This window comes from Rhinoraja longicauda, chromosome 10 (assembly GCF_053455715.1).
Source record: "Rhinoraja longicauda isolate Sanriku21f chromosome 10, sRhiLon1.1, whole genome shotgun sequence".
In the NCBI taxonomy this organism is placed as follows: domain Eukaryota; kingdom Metazoa; phylum Chordata; class Chondrichthyes; order Rajiformes; family Arhynchobatidae; genus Rhinoraja; species Rhinoraja longicauda.
This window is the reverse complement of record NC_135962.1, coordinates 22,430,533-22,449,813: the sequence shown is the minus strand read 5'-3', so window position 1 is coordinate 22,449,813 and position 19,281 is coordinate 22,430,533. Positions and strand designations below refer to the sequence as shown.

General features: G+C 40.6%; 1 protein-coding gene across 2 annotated transcripts in view; it reads left to right on the top strand.

The window, feature by feature from the left end:
* Positions 1-19,281, top strand: part of spred1 (sprouty related EVH1 domain containing 1) — a 69,435-nt gene that overhangs the window by 8,258 nt on the left and 41,896 nt on the right. For both annotated transcript variants that reach the window (XM_078406385.1, XM_078406386.1), the window contains exon 2: positions 17,629-17,803. In XM_078406385.1, the coding sequence (XP_078262511.1) occupies positions 17,629-17,803 (175 nt within the window). The remainder of the gene's footprint in view (positions 1-17,628; positions 17,804-19,281) is intronic.

The following is a 19,281-nucleotide window of genomic DNA, read 5'->3' as shown; positions in this document are numbered from 1 at the left end:
TGCAGTGATACTTGGATAAAATGGAAAGACACAATTCATACAAAAGTTACCCGTCTATTTTTAATCAATATATTTGTCATTTATTGAAAGTGGTTGGGAATGGACTTGCAAGTGCACATTGCAGCGTGTAACAATCATGTGAGAAGTTCACAGACTTTCTTTTGTACTTTATAGGCATGAAATTTGGGGAAAGTTAACAGGCATGCCTATTGGGAAAGGAGGAACAAAGGTGCATGTGCATGAAGTTTAAACTAGAGCTAGGAGGTATATTTGGCCAAGCTATTCACTTCCCTAAAATACCCTTTGGTGCAGAATTGATTTTTATCTAAATTACTTTTCTGTGAAGCACCTTGGGATATCCATTCTCAATAAAGTTGCTATTTAAATCAAATTATATTTAAGCTGCAGTTTGTCTATTTTTATACAGCAAAATATCAGTGTATTGCCCTTGGCATAACAAGATACCTGACTGGCTCTATTCTAGGAGACCATACGTATTAGTTTGAAGGACCTTTAGAAAGGCACAATTGTGTGAGTTTGCCAATTGCAGGCCATTTTATTGGAAACTTCCTATTTAGAAGTTCCAAAACATGACAGTGCATGTGTGATATAAGTGTCCAATGGCTTCTGTTTTTGGTTGTTAATTTTGCATGCACTATCTTTGTAACAAGTGACTGATTGCTTTTCATTTGGTCATTGTTGGGATTTTAGAATGAGGGATGTATGTATTCAAACAGCACAGTATTTAGCAACGTGACTGGGGACGTTGGAGCAGGACATCAGTCTGAAGAAGGGTCTTGATCTGAAACGGTGGTCCATTTCCTACACGTGCTGCCTGACCCCCTGAGTTTCTTCAGCACTTTGTGTTTTCATTCATCAGTTGTAAATGGTGTTGCCTAATAGCCAGGAACACTTTTATAGTACCATAAAGACAGATGGTCATTCTGAAAGAAATCTTTAAAGGTTGGCCTTTTCTAGTGAGGCAATTCCATAAAATTCAACAAACAGCTTTGTGGCTTCCAAAGAATTGTTATAGTAGTCTATTTTAAGTTCATTCTACTGTTATTATATTTTTTGTGAAAATCTCTAGCACCACATTGCCGTTTCCCAACTTTTTTCTAGAACTGATTTTTTTTTTAGTACCTCCATTTACATTTTGAACTTTTATTTGGAGTATTGTGTGCAGTTCTTGTCGCCTCATTACAGGAAGGATGTAGAGGCTTTGGGAAGGTTGCAGAGGTTTATCAAAATAATGCCTGGATGAGTGAGTAATAGCATGTTGGACAGACTTGGACTGTTTTCTCTGGAACGCCAGAGGTTACAGGGAGTCGGATAGAAGTATATAACATTATGACATCATAGACAGTCAGAATCTATTTCCCTGGATGGAAAAATCAAATACCAGAGGCTTTAAGGTGAGAGAGAGGCAAAGCTTAAAGGAAATGTGTAAGGCAAGTATTTTACACAGGTTGGTGAGTAGCTGGAGTGTGCTGCTGGGGATAGTGGTTGAAGCACATGCATTAGTGGTATTTGAAATGCTTTAGGATAGGATGTATATGCTGGGAATGGGGGGAGGGGGGAGATACAGGTTCTGTGCACGTAGATAAGTGATGGTCTTGGCATCGTATTTGGCACAGACAATGTGGGCTATAATGCCTGTCCTTCTGTACTGTTCTATTTCATTGTATGTAATAAACAGGCTGTGACAGTAATAATAATTCTCTAAGTTTGGAACTTTTGATGTCCATAAATAATGAAAACTGTTTCTGGATTACAAGAACTACCACTTGCTTTTGATTTGTGCCAGAACACCTTACCACCTGCACACGGTACTTTATCAAATAATTTAAACATGCTTGATAAAGGAAAAGGTGCATTCACATATCTTTACTGTTTCACAAAGGGGTGTGCAGGTGACCTGAGGTTTGATGTTTGACTTTAAATCTATTATCACAAATTGGGAACAAATTCAATAAGTCTGATAATTTGTGAAGTAGGAGCAGAAAAATACAGCAAATTAACAGAATGTTGTAAAAAAAAACTATTGCTTCATCAAGGGAGCCCGGCACTCTCGGCTTGATTACCCTCTGTCATTAAAGTCTCAGTATGTGGTTGGCCTTAACCTTGGCGCAAATAAGGATTGGCATTATCGTAGGTTTGTTTACACTGCTAGAAAGGTATGTCCAATTATTAGAAGCTAAATTCTTGCTTCACAGTGATACAGAAAAATATGTGAAAGTCTGAACACTGGAGGATTGAAGACAATGCCAAATTCTAACACCAGAATTCCAAACTGAGCTTGGTCTCAAAGGAAAATTGCAGCTCTGGGGAGGAAATAATAGTAATATTAGATGAAAGTTAGTTTTACTCTGAAGATAAAACAAATTTTAGTACATCAGATTTATCTTTTGATGCCTGTACTTCATGATAGGTTTTGTCAACAAAGAAATCTTCTTGAACTTCGATCCAATTCATAACGAGACTCTGTGACTGAGCTTTTTACACCAGTTTTGGTGGAGTGATTTCCAGGTCTTATTGCTGAACTGCAAATGACTAACTTTGTTTCCAGCCGTTCAGAAGCATATCTGCTATGAAAGTGCTTGTGCAATATGTGCATGGAAACAATGGTTCAAGTCTTACTGTGCTTTGGAATTTTGTCAGAAAATAAAGAATGTTTCTGAAAAGTTTAAAATTAAAGTTCTAGATCATGACTGTTTTAACTAAGATCAATGTTAGACTTGAGGAGGGGGGTTCATTTCAGTTAGATAGTGGCTGTACCTTTGGAGAGAGCAAGCAGGTGGAAAATGAATTAGAAGCCGGGGAGAGATGAGTGTGATAGAATCGAGAAGGAATCATAATCATAATAGTCATTTTTTAGCCAAGTATGATGTGCAACATATGAGGAATTTGATTTGCCATACAGTCATACCAATAAAGAGCAACAAGACACCCAAATAATTATTTAACATGAACATCCACCACAGCGACTCCCCCACATTCCTCATTGTGATGGAAAGCAAAAAAGGTTCAATCTTCTTCCCTTCTTTCTTCCCCCACGATCGGGGCACTCGAACCTTCCGTTGTTGGGGCGATCTTGGCTCCCATTGCCGGCGGTCGAGCCCTCCGCATTGGGGGGGATCTCGGCTCACCGTGCCGGGCGATTGGACCACAGATCGGGGCTAGTCGAACTTCCTGTGACTTGGAGCTTCCCAAAATCAGTCTCTACCTGAGAGTGCGAGCTCCTCGATATTGAAGTCTGCAGGCCATGGTTGGAACGTCGATCCCAAGCAAGGAATCGGAGGTTCCGATGGTAAATCCACGGTCCCGCGGTGGGGCTCAAAATCGGTCTCAAGCAAGGCCGCCAGCTCCATGATGTTAGGCCGCAGTGTGACCAGAGATACGATCCGGAAAAAAATCGCATCTCCAGCAAGATAAGAGATTGAAAAAAGTTTTCCCCGACCCCCTTCTCCACCTCCCACATAAAACAAACCAGAGAACATTAACACATACTTTTTAAAACACACTAAAAATAACAAAAACGATGAAAAGACAGACAGACTGTTGGCGAGGCTGCCATCGCTGGCGGCGCCCCCGGTGTGCAAGGGGTTGCAAGATAAAATGATGGAAAAAACATAGACAATGTTGTACATCTGCCTATGGGTATGGTGGGGGGGGGGGGGGGGGGGTGTCAACATGTACAAATCACTTCTTTGGGGAATTGCATACAGACTCTAGACAGCAAGGCAGTGAACAGCCTCAATTTTCAGTACTTCTCTGATGGAAGGTTGAGAATTTAATGCTTTTGAAAGGCAGTCACTGCTGGCATTTATTCTCTGGAGAAAGTAGTTCATTTTAATTTGCTGTAGTCATGTGGTGAAGTTACTTTGACAGCATGGAAAGGAAGGGTAGTCTAGGATATTGCCCCATGTGGCATTGAAGGACCATTGATGTCATTTGCTTGGGATGGTGTGTATCTTGAATGGGTGCTGACGATTATCTCAAAGGTTGCTGGAGGAACTGCCATGATATACTGTAGATAGTTCACCAAATATGAGCAGCTGATTTGACCATGCAATTGTCTTTTTTATAGTGTATGGTTTAATTTATTTGAATGCTTAAAATTCCAGTTAGGCAATGGTTAGAAAAAATGTAGAAAGAACATAAAAAAGTACAACAGGGGAACCGGCCCTTCGGCCCACAGGACTGTGCTGAGCTTAACATAACAATCTCATCTGCATGGTCTACATCTCTCCTTTTCATGTATATCCATGCATCTGGCTTCACCACCACCCCAGGCATCACATTCCAGGAACCTACCACCCTGGGGGGGATTGCCAGGGGGGAAAGGAAAGAACAAAGGGGGAGGGGGAATTTATAACTTTGCAAGCACCCTTTATGGGGGACTATTTGCATACCTAGGGTATGCAGGCAAAGAATTTCACTGTGACTTGTCACGTGTGACAATAAAGTATTCAATCATTCAATCAAAAGGCTGAGGACGGATGGACCAGTGTGGAATTGGGAAAGGAAGTTGAAATGCTTGCAACAAGGATGGCCTTTGTAGTGTAAGAAAATAACTGCAGATGCTGGTACAAATCGAAGGTATTTATTTCACAAAATGCTGGAGTAACTCAGCAGGTCAGGCAGCATCTCAGGAGAGAAGGAATGGGTGACGTTTCAGGTCGAGACCAGTCTGAAGAAGGGTCTCGACCCGAAACGTCACCCATTCCTTCTCTCTTGAGATGCTGCCTGGCCTGCTGAGATACTCCAGCATTTTGTGAAATAAGTGGCCTTTGTAGTTCTCATTATCACCTTCCCTATCAGATCCCACCACTGGTGACACTTGTGTTCCTGTTTATCACTCTCTTAGCTGTCTCCACCTTTACCCTCCCTTCACCTTATCTGGCTCCATCAGCGTTTTTTCATGCCTGCCTCTGCCTCTACCTCCATCTCCCAACTCCACCTCGCCACTTCCCCTACCTGATTTCAACTGCCTATCATCCTTCGCCCAATCTCCACCTACCAATCAGCCACTGGCTCCTGAGTCTCCACTCTCCCTCTCTTTATACTGGCTACTGTCCCCCTCCACTCTCCATCCCGATGCAAGATTTCACTCCAGAATGTTGCCAATAACTCCCCCCACCCTCCCATCACCACCAATGTTACTTGGTCCACTGAGTTCCGCTAGCATATTTTTTGTTGCTTAAGAAACTTTTCTCTTCCATTGGCATTTGGTAGGAACTGTTAGATTATATTGGCATTTTGATTCTGGAGATCTTAATATGTTTTGGCAGGAATCTGATATTGTGCCTCAAAATGAATCTCATTTACATTTCTAATTAATTTGAAGTTTAATTGTTATGAAATTAGTTTCACAAAGAAATCTTGGGTACAGTTAAACCATAACTGAACTAGAGTGCTGTGCAATGAGTGCAGATACCAAAAGGAGAGGAGTAAATGTTGCCTGTTTGTGCCAAACAATGACATTGATCAGGAAGAAAAAAATATTTAAAATCATGATCACAACATCACTGAATATTTGTGAAAACTCAGCTGAAAAGGGAAGGGAATATGTTGAAAAGCTGAAGAAATTATTGTGGATGTAAATTGCATACAATAACAGATTATACAAACATTACCATAGCATTTAAGAGTCATTAAAAAAAAGTCTTATATCTATTTAAATTGTTAAAATAAAAAATTACTGCTAAAACAGCAATAAGAATGCAAGGAAAAACTGCTAGTGCTCAGAGGGAATCTAAATCACAGAGGGAACATTTCCCCCTTCCTTGACTCTCAGTCTGAAGAAATGTCTCAACCTAAAATGTCACCTATCCCTTTTCTCCAGAGATACAGTGTAGAAACATCGAGTCTGCGCCGACCAACAATCACTTGTATACTAGTTCTAACCTACACACTACAGACAGTTCACAATGCATAGGATAGAACAACTGTACTAGTTCTATCTTTCCTCCCACATTGTATTTCTAATAGTTCCATCCTACACACTTCGAAATGTCCTTAGTATGTAGGATAGAACTGGTGAAGCGGAGCACCCGGAGGAAACCCACTGTGTCATAGGGAGCACCCAAGATCAGGATCAAATTCTGGTCTCTAGTGCTGTAATGCCACTGTACCGTCTCAAGGTATTATGTATTTTGCGTCCTTTACTGTTTATTGTGTAATGTATGTTGGCTGTTTTTTTCAATTTTGCTGTACATATTAACCCCCTTATTCGGTTATAGCGGACAATCGGCAATAATGGACACTATCTCCCCTCATGTAGTCCATTATAGCAAAGATTTATTGTAATTGAGAACTATGTACAATTTCCTACAAACCTCTCCTACCTTCCATCACCATCATCCCTTGGGTGTAATGGATGAATTTTGCCCAGAATTCAGCCCTGCAGTCTCGGATCTCGCCTCGCATTGGTCATGTTTACATTTCGCGTCTTCATCTCCTTATGTGCACATGCGACAGTCATTAGTGCCCCCAAAATAAACTGAGATAAAAGTTGACTGCAAGAAGAAGTTAGAACGATTGGGATTTTTGATGGCTGAACTTGAGAAATGTAGTGTTCACTTGCCAAAACTTTTGAATAAGGAACTGTGACTTATAACAGCCGTTTTAGTTTTGTTGAAGACCAGGCATACCATTCTGAAAATAGATTTTTTTTTGTCACTTCCTGTCTATTCAAGTGGATAAAGGAAGATGGGGTGTTAAAAATGGAAGGAGTAAATAAGGCAAAAGAGGAAATGTTACGGATTTTGATTCTTTGACAATCTAAAAATGGCCAGACGTGGGTGAAATGTATCCTGGGCTGTTAAAAGAGTACGAGAAGAAATTGAGTAGGCTTTGACTATAATTCTACAATCCTTCCTAGCTGTGGAATGTTGCCAGAGGATTATTGGACTGCAAATGTTGTATAATCTTTCAAACAATGTGGCGGGATCAATAATTTGTTTAACTTGAATGATGGGGAAATGGTGGCCTGGCAAGGCTGAGCAGATATTTAATTAAGGTATTTAAAATTGAGTGACAGAATGATCAGAAACCAGGGAAAATTTGGTTGCACCCTTTCCAATTTAATTACATCCTTCCGATAGCAAGGCGGCCAGAACTGTATACTATACTCCAAATGTGGCTTACCGACATCCTAATTCCTGTACTCAATACCCTTGACCGGTGAAGGCAAGCGTGCAGAATGCCTCCTTCACCACCCTGTTTACTTGTGTTGCCACATTCATAGAAATAGGTCTCTCAAATCTACAATAATCCTCTACGATTTACTGTATAAGTTCTTTCGTGGTTCTACCAAGCTGCAACACGTTGCATTTACTTGATTTAAACTCCATCTACCAATCTTTGGCCCATTGGTTCTGTTGTTCACGATCCATTATAATCTTAGATAACCTTCACTGTCTACGACACCATCAATTTTAATGTCATCTGCAAATTTACTGACCATGTCACGGACATTCACATCCAACTTGTTAATATAAATATCAAACGACAGTGCAACCAGACAGCACCTTGAGTACACCAATTGTTACAAGCTTACAGTCTGAAAAACAAACTGTCCACCAAAAGCTGGCCATTCAAGTTAATGAGGCATGATTTCCCATGCTCACTATCCCTAATTAATCCTTGTCCTTCAAAATGCATGTTGATATTATCTCTCAGAATCCCCGCTAATGACTTATGCTAATGACAATGACGTAAGGCTCATTGGTCTGTAGTTCCCAGGCTTTTCCATGCAGCCTTTCTTAAATAGAGACACAGCGTGAACCACCCTCCACTCTTTTGGCACCTCACCATTTGCTATGGATGGTACAAATATCTCTGCCAGTGTGTCTACAATTTCTGACCGAGCTTCCTACATTGTCCGAGGATACAGTTGATCAGCTCCAGGGGACTTATTGAATTGGCGTTCCCTGTGGATGATGTCTTTTAATGTGGGATAGCAATTGCATAACAATCGCTGCACACACTTGGCAGAGCTGGGTCTTTATCCAATAGCAGGGGAGTACAAGGTTACTGAAGATCAAGGTCTGCTATGGGGCTAGATGATGTGTGGGTAGCATTTGATCAATGCATTCTATGTGATAGTTTCCTTCTGCTTTCCCAATATCCAGTTAGGATTATAAACGTTAATGGAATGTATATTCTAGAAAGAAAGGGCTTAATTGTTAAATATCATTTGCATAAGGGAATGGGGAAAGTGCACTAGTAAAAGATTAGAATGTGGATAGAAATGCATGGCTAGGTATGAATGCATATATTAAATTAAAATGGAGGCTGGGATTCTTTATGAAGTGTTGTGTCAAAAATGAACCTTTCCAGGTTGGGTACAGAATGCCATAATAATGGAATGGTATTAGCACAGAAGGAGGTCATTTTGTCCTAGTCTATCCTAGCTGACTCGTAAAACAATGTAGTTAGTCTACTCCCCTGTCGTTCCCCTTTCAAATGCATTTCTTTCTAATGCATTTCTTTCGCATACCGATCGTTCTTTTTCGAAAGCCACAATTTAATCCATCTCTGTAACCTTGCAGACCCATTTTATGTTGGACACTCACCTCAATTTTTTAGTAAGTAGTTTCCTAGTGCAGCTATTAGTTATTTACCCAGCCAATTTAAATCTGTGTTTCACGATCCTTTTACTAATGGGAAATTTTGTTCTATCTACTGTAATTAGAACCCTGATGATTATCAATTGGGAAAAAATTCTGCCCGTGGGAGAACACCCCCTGTTTTCCAGTCTTTTCCTCATCCCTGGTAAACATTTTCTACACCCTTTCCAAGGTCTTCACATCCTTCTAAAAGTACATTGTCCAGAATTAGAAACCATACTCCAGTTGTGACCGAGCCAGTGCTTTATAAAGGAAAGAAAACTGCAGATGCTGGTTTAAATCGAAGGTAGACACAAAATGCTGGAGTAACTCAGCGGGTCAGGCAGAATCTATGGAGAGAAGGAATGGGTGATGTTTCGGGTCGAGGCCCTTCTTCGGACTGATGTCAGGGGAGGGGGCCAGACAAAGATGGGATGTAGTAGGAGACAGGAAAATTAGTGGGAGAATTGGGAAGGGGGAGGGGAACTATGAATTAGAGAAGTCAATGTTCATACCGCTGGGTGAAATGTTGGAGGATAATTTGGTGTATGCGACGGCTAATGGGATAGAAGGTGAGGACAAGGGCGACTCTGGCCTGGTTACGAATGGGGAGAGGGGGAGCAAGAGCGGAGCTGTGGGATATAGAGGAGACCCTAGTGAGAGCCTCATCTATAATGGAAGAGGGGAACCCCTGTTTCCTAAAGAATAAGGACATCTCTGATGCCCTAGTATGAGACACCTCATCCTGGGCGCAGATGCGGGGTAGACAGAGGAATTGGGAGTAGGGGATATAGTTTTTACATCCCACTACTGGCCACATCTTCCCATCTCCACCCCTTTCTGCTTTCCAGAGAGACCGTCCCCTCCATAACTCCCTGGTCCACTCGTCCCTTCCCACCCAAACCACCCCCTCCCCAGGTACTTTCCCAGGTCCCCGCAAAGTCTTCTGGAGAAGCCGCTTTATATGTTCCAAATCGAACATACAACTGCTTCTGTAGCTTGGATATTTTCTCATCCATGCTGCCACTATGACTATTAATGCATGAACCGTATCCCTGTTGAAAATTTTATCAAATGTCTTAAGTCCAAATCCCCTCACCAGCTCTCTATAACTTCATCAAGATCTTCCATCTCCTTAAAATTAAACACAATTTCATCTGTAAATTACTCAGTCGGACAGGCTGAATGAAAGCTTACTTATTTCAGCCGATTTGCGTGGAAAAGTAAATAAGGAGATATGTGAGAATGTTTTTGATTTTCTTTTGTTATCATCTATCTTCTCTTTACGTCTCCCCCAGATAGACCACCTGCAGTGAACAAACGTTTTCCACTTTCTCTCAGCTGGTGCTGCCACCATCTTGTCTTTCTTGGTCTTCAACCTGCCAAAGACATTCAGAAAACTAACATATAGGAAACTAACTAGTCTGAAGAAGGGTCTCGACCCAAAATATCACCCATTCCTTCTCTCCAGAGATGCTGCCTGTCGTGCTGAGTTACTCCAGCTTTTTGTGTCTATCTTCATCTTGGACATTCACTTGTTCTCTCCATTCCTTAAAATATGTTTGTCCTCTAACCCTTTCTGGTTCCAAAGTAAGGTCATCCATCAACCTGAAACATTAATTCTGTTTTTCTCACCAGAGATGATGCCTGACTTGAGTATTTCCAAAATTGCATGTTTTAAAAGGAGGCACAGCGTGCAGTTGCAACCTTACAGAGACCCGGGTTTGATCCTGACTACAGGTGCTGTCTATATGGAGTTTGTATGTTCTCAATGAGACCATGTGCGTTTCCTCTGCATGCTCTGGTTTCTTCCCACATTCCAAACACATGTAGGTTTGTAGGTTAATTTGCTTCAGTAAATTGTCCCTTGTGTATAGGATAGAACTAGTGTACCAGTGACAATTGGTTGACACAGACTAGGTGGGCTGAAGGCCTGTTTTCATGCTGTATCACAAAAAAAAATCAGATTTCCAGCATCAGCAAGTCATTTTTTACTTGTTTCCATTAATTCAAAAACATCTCCAAGTGACATTCAAATTGTATTTGGTTTATTGATTTTGCTTCACTGACTGACTGATAGTTGCTTGGCAGATCCTTTGTTTTTTGAGCTCTGCTGCATCTCGTGCTCCCCATCCACTGGTACCACCCCCTAGATGGTTCAGTTCCCTGATAACAGCAGGGAAGAACCTGTTCCTGAATATGAAGGTGTGTGTTTTCACATTTCTCTCCCTTTTGCCTGATGGGAGAAGGGAGAAGAGGGAATGAACAGGGTTAGACTCATCCTTAATTTTGCTGGTGGCTTTGCTGAGGCAGCGTGAAATGTAGATAGAGTCAATGGAAGAAAGAGTGGTTTGCATTATGGTCTGGCTGTGTCCAGAACTCTTTGCAATTTCTTGCGGTCTCGGATGGAGCTATTCCCAAAACATGATGTGATGCATCCTGATAAAATGCTTTCTAGTGGGCTGATAAGTAAGTTTGCAGACAATACAAAAAATGTTGAGTTGCGGATGGTGAGGAAGGTTGTCAAAGGATTCAGTCGAAAATATGGGATGTAGACCATGTTCAGGCCAAAGCCATTAGTTTAAATTGGCAATGTGGTCAACATAGATATCATGAGCTGATGGGCCTGTTCCTATGCTGTGCTGTTCTGAAAGGAACAAAAATTGTCTGTAATATAAATAATTAAATCTTCCCACAGCTTTTCCAGACATCAGTGCAAATGAGCATTGTGCATAATTGAATGTAATGGTTTAGTCAATAAACCTCGGTACAACATTGAAATAGCAGTGCAATTCCAGTGCCCTCCATAATGTTTGGGACAAAGACCCATCATTTATTTATTTGCCTCAAAACCACAATTTGAGATTTGTAATAGAAAACAATCACATGTAACACATTGTCAGATTTTAATAAAGGCCATTTTTATACATTTTGGTTTCACCATGTAGAAATTACAGCAGTGTTTATACATAGTTCCCCCATTTCAGGGCACCATAATGTTTGGGACACAGCACTGTCATGTAAATGAAAGTAGTCATGTTTAGTATTTTGTTGCATATCCTTTGCATGCAATGACTACTTGGTCTGCGATTTATGGACATTACCAGTTGCTCGGTGTCTTCTCTGGTGATACTCTGCCAGGCCTGTATTGCAGCTATCTTTAGCTTATGCTTGTTTTGGGGGCTAGTCCCCTTCAGTTTTCTCTTCAGCATATAAAAGACATGCTCAGTTGGGTTCAGATCGGGCGATTGACATGGCCACTCAAGAATTGTCCATTTTTTTAGCTTTATTGCTTTAGCAGTATGTTTGGGATCATTGTCTTGTTGTAGAATGAACCTTCGGCCAATGAGTTGTAAGGCATTTAATTGAACTTGAGCAGATCGGATATGTCTATACACTTCAGAATTCATTATGCTACCACCATTAGCAGTTGTATCATCAATGAAGATAAGTGAGCCAGTACCTTCATCAGCCATACATGCCCAGGCCATAACCCCCCACCACGTGTTTCACAGATGAGGTGGTAGGCTTTAGATCTTGGGCATTTCCTTCTCTCCTCCATACTTTGCTCTTGCCATCACTCTGATATAAATTAATTATATCTTTCCACAAGACCTTTTTCCAGAACTGCAGTTGCTCTTTTATGTAGTTCTTGGCAAACTGTAACCTGGCCAACCTATCTTTGCAGCTAACCAGTGGTTTGCATCTTGCAGTGTAGCCTCTATTTCTGTTCAAGAAGTCTTCTGCGCACAGTGGTCATTGGCAAATCCACACCTGAAGAGTGTTTCTGATCCGTCGGACAGGTGTTTGGGGATATTTCTTTATTATAGAGAGAATTATTCTGTCATCAGCTGTGGAGGTCTTCCTTGGCCTGCCAGTCCCTTTGCGATTAGTAAGCTCACCAGTACTCTCTTTCTTCTTAATGATGTTCCAAACAGTTGATTTTGGTAAGCGTAAGGTTTGGCTGAAGTCTCTTAACAGTTTAATTCTTGTTTCTCAGTCTCATCATGGCTTCTTTGACTTTCGTTGGCACAACTTTGGTCCTCATGTTGATAAACAGCAATAAAAGTTTCCAAAGGTGATGGAAAGATTGGAGGAAAGACTAGGTGCAGTAAATGCCTCCTGCATTAAGGAGGCAAATAAACACACCTGAGCAGTTCCAAACACCTGTGAAGCCATGTCTCCCAAACATTATGGTGCCCTGAAATGGGGGGTGGGGGGTGGAACTATGTATAAACACGGCTGTATTTTCTACATGGTGAAACCAAAATGTATAAAAATGGCCTTTAATAAAATCTGACAATGTGCACTTTAACCACATGTGATTTTTTCCTATTACAAATCTCAATTTGTGGAATACAGAGGCAAATAAATAAATGATGGGTCTTTGTCCCAAACATTATGGAGGGCATTGTATTATGCTTTAGTACTTGATTTACTAGGAATGCTAAAAGCACATAAATTAGTGATGCGACCTTCACATGCTTGGATTGACTTTTGACCAGAGAGCTGGTATGGGCAAATTGGGTTTCAGACAGTGGTTGAAAGATGGCTACTCTTACCTTTTGGTGTGATTGATTTGGGTTCTGGTTTCCTGGTTCTTGCTGTGATTTGAAATAATTAATTTAAATGTACATGGTTTAATTGTGGTATTGCTCGCTCTTTGATCACAGCACAATACATTAGAAGGAAGAAACGAGTTACCTACAAAATAAAATACCTGGTTATTCAGTGGTTAGTGTCATTAGTAACATTGAGTGCTTGATTTTATCAAATACAGATAGTGGATCACTTGTTAACACCAGTAATATTTAAAGTACACTTTCAGGAAAAGATAAATTAAGATGAAATCAGTAAGAAAAGAAATATTTATATTTGCAAGATGCCTTCCATTTCATTCCAAAGTACGTTAAGACAAAAAGATACGTTTTAATACGTAGTCATTGTGATCATGTTTGAACTGAAGCACTAAATTTGTACAAAGGTCTTAACAGTTGTAAGATGATGATAAAGTCATTTGTTTTGGATGCTGTTGGTTCAGAGGCAAATGGCATGCAGTTGTCTTCTCAGTAATATTGATAGTGGGGCGGGGGTTGGGGAAGAAAATAAATGTTCATGAAATGTAATTTTAAATATTTTTGCTTTCCTCGTTCCATGCATTTGAGGACTTCATTTAATTTTAGCAATTTTATCTGCAGACTTTTTACCTTATTGTTGGTTTGCTTTTATTAATGAAAGTTGAATATTAACTCACTTGCCTAGTAAAACAGCTTTTCATAATTTAATTGATTACCTCACCTGGTTAGATCTTGTTCTTCAATAAGGAGCAAGGTGCAAGAGTGTCTCATTGCCAAGTCAACTTGTTTTTAAGTTTGTTTATAATCAACTGGGTAATGACCCTCCTATTTTTTAGAGACGGTTTGTGTTTTTGAAAGGATGATTTATTCTGTAGCTAGGCGACTGAAAATGTTTCATGGTTTCAGATAATCTAACATTTAATTTTCAAATCAATAATCCAAATGGCAATGGTTTTGAGTCGATCATGATTTTGCTGAAATAATATTGGATAATGACAAAATGATACTTCTATCACCTCAACTTGAGCACACTAACATAATAGAGGGACAAATGAATACTTGTGGAAAATTAATCTTTGCTTGACTTTGTTTTAGATGTGATTGCAACAGACAAAAAAGTACTTAAGTGCAATTTTCACTAAACATTCACTATTGTTAGTGTAAAAATTAAATCTTTGATTGAGAAGACACAGCTTGGATTAAAAAATGATTTGGACCAAAACCTGGCAGAAATTAAAAGCCATGGGGGGCATACAGAGAAGATACATTGGCATTTTCCCTACACCTCCAGTTAATTCAGTTGCCTTATGTCAGATTACATACAAAGAATGCCTACTTTGTTCCCTGTTGTTCAGTGCCAGCCCAATGAATGTTACCCAATAAATTAGGAGGCAAAGAAAGAAGGAAAATGGGAGATGGTTTATTGGTAAATATACCAAAGGATCTAAAAGACTGTTTATTATCATCACCTTCCCAAATAAATTAAAAAGCCTGTATTAATTTTACCTTTATGTAACAGTCAACAATTTAAGATGCTTAATTGAGTCCCCTGTATAAAATGCTCTTTCACAAATCATATTTTCAAGAGTTTGAGGAAATGGATGTTTTAAAACTTTAGATATAATAGGCAAATGATAATGACCCTTTTCTGAAAATTGAGTACAGTACTGACAGTTTGAAAGCATTGTCTGGCTGTTTAGGCTGCATGAAGAAAAGTTGACATAATTTTGCCAGAAATAAGTTTTATTTTGTTTTTATTTTTGTTTATTATTGCACAAATACATTTGAATTTGTAAAATGTAAAATGCTGGTGATGGTCAGCTATTATCAATGGGGAGAGAAATAGCTTTTAAACGACTTTTCAAAACCTTGAATATGAAATGCAAACTTCTATTGTTTGCATAGACGCTTTAACCTTCATGAAATAAAATCCCACGAGGGGTGGAAAATGGTATGCAAATGTCAGTTTCCCAGTTGAAGGTATGAGATTTAGAAATATTATTTTGTATCCCTTTTCAGTTTTATATGAATACCACTTGCCTAAATTGGACAGATATCGTAGCTAGGTTTACATAACTATCTAATATAGTAGATAACATCATCAAGTAGATAGGGTGGTGAAGAAGGCTTTTGGCGCGATGGCCTTGATCAATCAGAGAATTGCACATAAAAGTTGGGATGTTATTTACAGTTGTACAAGGTTTGACGAGACCGCATTTGGAGTACTGTTTTACATTTGGTCACCTTGCTACAGGAAAGATGTCATTAAGCTGAAAATAAAATGTCATTGGGTAGGGATAGGCAATGTTTCATTTTCCTGATCCAAACATCAGGTATCCATGACCTCCAGAGACACTGCCTGACACGCAGAGTTACTCCAACACTTTGTGTTTTGCTCAAGAAAGCCGAAAAGATTTGCGAGTATGTTGTCTCGACACGAGGGCCTGAGCTAATGGGGGTGGTTGGGTAGGCTAGGACTTCATTCCTTGTAGTACAGGAGACTGAGACGTGATCTTATAGAAGTGAATAAAATCATGAAGGGAATAGATAGGGCGAATGTACAGAGCTCCCATGATTCCCATAGCTATCCAGACTACATTTCTTCCTCTACTCTTTCCTCTACTCCCAATTCCTCCGTCTACGCCGCATCTGCGCCCAAGATGAGGTGTTCCATACCAGGTCATCGGAGATGTCCTCATTCTTTAGGGAACAGGGGTTCCCCTCTTCCATTATAAATTGGGCCCTCACTAGGGTCTCCTTGATATTCCGCAGCTCCGCTCTTGCTCCCCCTCCCCCATTCGTAACATGGACAGAGTCCCCCTTGTCCTTGCCTTCCACCCCATCACCTGTCGCATACAGCACATAATCCTTTGACATCTTCGCCACCTCCAGCGGGATCCCACTACTGGCCACATCTTCCCATCTCCACCCCTTTCCGCAGGGACTGTTTGCTCCGCAACTCCCTGGTCGACTCGTCCTTGCCCACCCAAACCTCTCCCTCCCCAGGTACTTTCCCCTGCAACCACAGGAGATGCATCACCTGTCCCTATACTTCCCCCCTCTACTCCATCCAAGAATCTTGACAGTCTTTTCATGTGAGGCAGAGGTTCACTTGCACCTCCTCCAACCTCATCTACTGTATCCACTGTTCCAGGTGTAGACTCCTGTGGAGACCAAGCGCAGACTCGGCGATCATTTCACTGAACACCTCCGCTTAGTCCGCCTAAACCTACCTGATCTCCCACTTGCTAAACATTTTAATTCCCCCTCCCGTTCCCACACTGACCATTCTGTCCTGGGCCTCCTCCATTGTCAGAGTGAGGCCCAGCGCAAATTGGAGGAACAGCACCTCGTATTTCGCTTGGGCAGTTTACACCCCAGTTGTATGAACATTACTTCTCTAATTTCAAGTAACCCTTGCTTTCCCTCTCTCTACTCCATATCCTCCCCCTTCCCAGTTCTCTGACCAGTCTTACTGACTCCAACTACATTTTATCTCTGCTTTGTTATTACCTTCTCCCAATTAACAATGATCTATGCTACATTTTCCTTGATCTCTATTCCCTTTGTCCTGTTTTCACACATTATGCTTCCTTATCTATACACTACCTTATCTATGTACCTCCCACTCCCCTGACATCAATCTGAAGAAGGGTCTCGACCCGAAGCATCACCCATTCCTTCTCTCCAGAGATGCTGCCTGCCCCGTTGAGTTACTCCAGCATTTTGTGTATATCTTTGAATGTACAGAGTCTTTTCCCCAGGGTAGGGAATCAACAACTTAAAGGCACAGCATTATGGTAAAAGAGGAAACATTTAAAAGGGTTTTGAGGAGCAATTTTTTTCACGCAGGGTGGCGGGTATATGGAATGAACTGCCAGAGGAACTGGTCGAGGCAGGTACAATAACAACATATAAAGAACATTTGGACAGGTGCCTGGACAGGAATGGATTAGAGGGATGTTTCTCAAATGTGGGCAATGGGACTAGCTTAGAATGTGTATCTTGGTCGCCATGGTGAGTTGGGCTGAAGGGTTTGTTTCCATGCTGTCTGACTTTCTGCACTGACTCTTTGAATCTATTTGGATTTCCCAGCATCCCCATCTTAATTTAAATATCAGTATTTTGTAATTACTGGAAGTTATATTTTAGTTTTTGCCTGAGCAGCATGGTAACCCCCCCCCCCCCCCCCCCCCCCATCCTGCCAATATCCTGATTTCAGTCACGTTACTCTAAGGAAGTCCTGTTTGGATGCTTAAGAGTAATTGTCCTTCGGGTCCTTCCCTGACACGGTGCAAAACTGTATTCTGTATTTATGGAAACATTAATGCAAATAACTGATTGTAAAAATTGAACAATCTGGGAAGAAAATGTAGGTGGGGATAGGAAAATGAATTTGCTGAAATTAATCTAATGTATGTTCTTTTTCTTTGCAGCGATAGTTACTTTGCACGCGTGCGAGCAGTGGTGATGACCCGTGATGACTCGAGTGGAGGTTGGGTGCCACTAGGAGGGGGCGGCCTCAGCTGTGTCACTGTTTTTAAAGTTCATCTGGATGACTGTGCTTGTGATGATTTTCTTATCCATGGGGAAAGGCTCCGGGACAAAGCGGTAGGAAATACATTTTTTTAATTTCTATTGTTCGTAGTGATGTGTTGAAGCCATAATATCCAATGTTTATCTGTTTATTAACAACATTAAATTGAGCAGGGGAAGGAATAAAACTTCCAATTCCTGTAATCCAAACAACTTAATTTTTGTGTGATTGGAGCACTTTTGCCCATATGAATAGAATGTGTGTTATTTGTTGTGCTGTCATGTAATTCTATTTACCCCCTTTTATTTTACAAATAGCCTTCTGTTAGGTTATAGTTCATCATCTTATAAAAATATCCGGCTTTGCAGAATTTCAATAAAATAACAAGAAGGTTGTGCGTGAGATTCAAGTTTGAGTAAATATGAAAATATGTTTTTTGTGCATTGTCCTTGCTATCAAATACCTGAATTGTGGGATTTCAATCTACATGATACTGTGGTGCACTTTACTGTAAACAGTTTCTTCAATTTGATTGTTTTCTCCCTTGATAATTCAGCAAGCCAGGATTATACTTCCCTCCATCTCTGAAAAAATATTATGAATATCATAGCTTCTCAATGAACAGCCAGCCGGCCAACTAAACATCTGTCCAGAAAATGTGATGACTTTCTGGAAAATAACCACCAGTCTCTAAACCTATTTTTCATTCATTCGTTTTTTTTGGTTTTCTGAGCATTGCCCAATTGGTCTTATGAAAGTGGTGATGAGCTATTTCTGTGAATAATTGCCGCCTTCCTAATGAAGGGACGTGCTGTCGTGAAGGAAAGGGAATTTAGCCTTTAGACGCAGCAACAATGAAGGAACAGTGATGCAGGTCCTCCCCAGGTTACGAACAGCCGACTTATTGTCAGCCTGTACATACAAGCAAGCCATTTGGGAGACCAATGGGACAAATATGCCAGCATCTGTGATCCTCTCCCATACACTGTTTGTGTTCACTTCTGACTTACGAACAGTTCTGGTTAGGAACAGTTTGGCATATGAATATTTCTCGGTGATGGCGTAACGTGGGAAAGACCTATATGTTTCCAGCTCAACATGGCATACAATTGGGAATCCTCCAGAGATTGCTCTGGAGAGTTGTCTTTAGTGTTAGAAGTTCTTGTTGAAATAGTGTAGACATTCTACAGACTGTGTACACTGCAGTCATTGTGTTTGGTGATGGAGGGAATGAGCATTTAAAGTGGCAAATGGGGTTCCATTCTCATGGGTTAATTTGTCCTTGATTCTGGGAACTTCTCAGGTCGATGGAACTACATACACTCAGGGCAATATCATATCAGCTGCCTGATTGTATATTGCAGATTAAGTAAAGGTTTTGTATTATAAGGCAAGTTACTCACCGCTGATTAAAGCTACCAAACCATTGCAGATACCCAAGCAAATTTGTATGTCTGCAATCATGAGCTTGCATATACTGTATACTTCCTGCAGGTATTACATGTTTCTTCTTGCTCTTTCTGCCATTGTAGTTTCTCTTGTTAATGATATC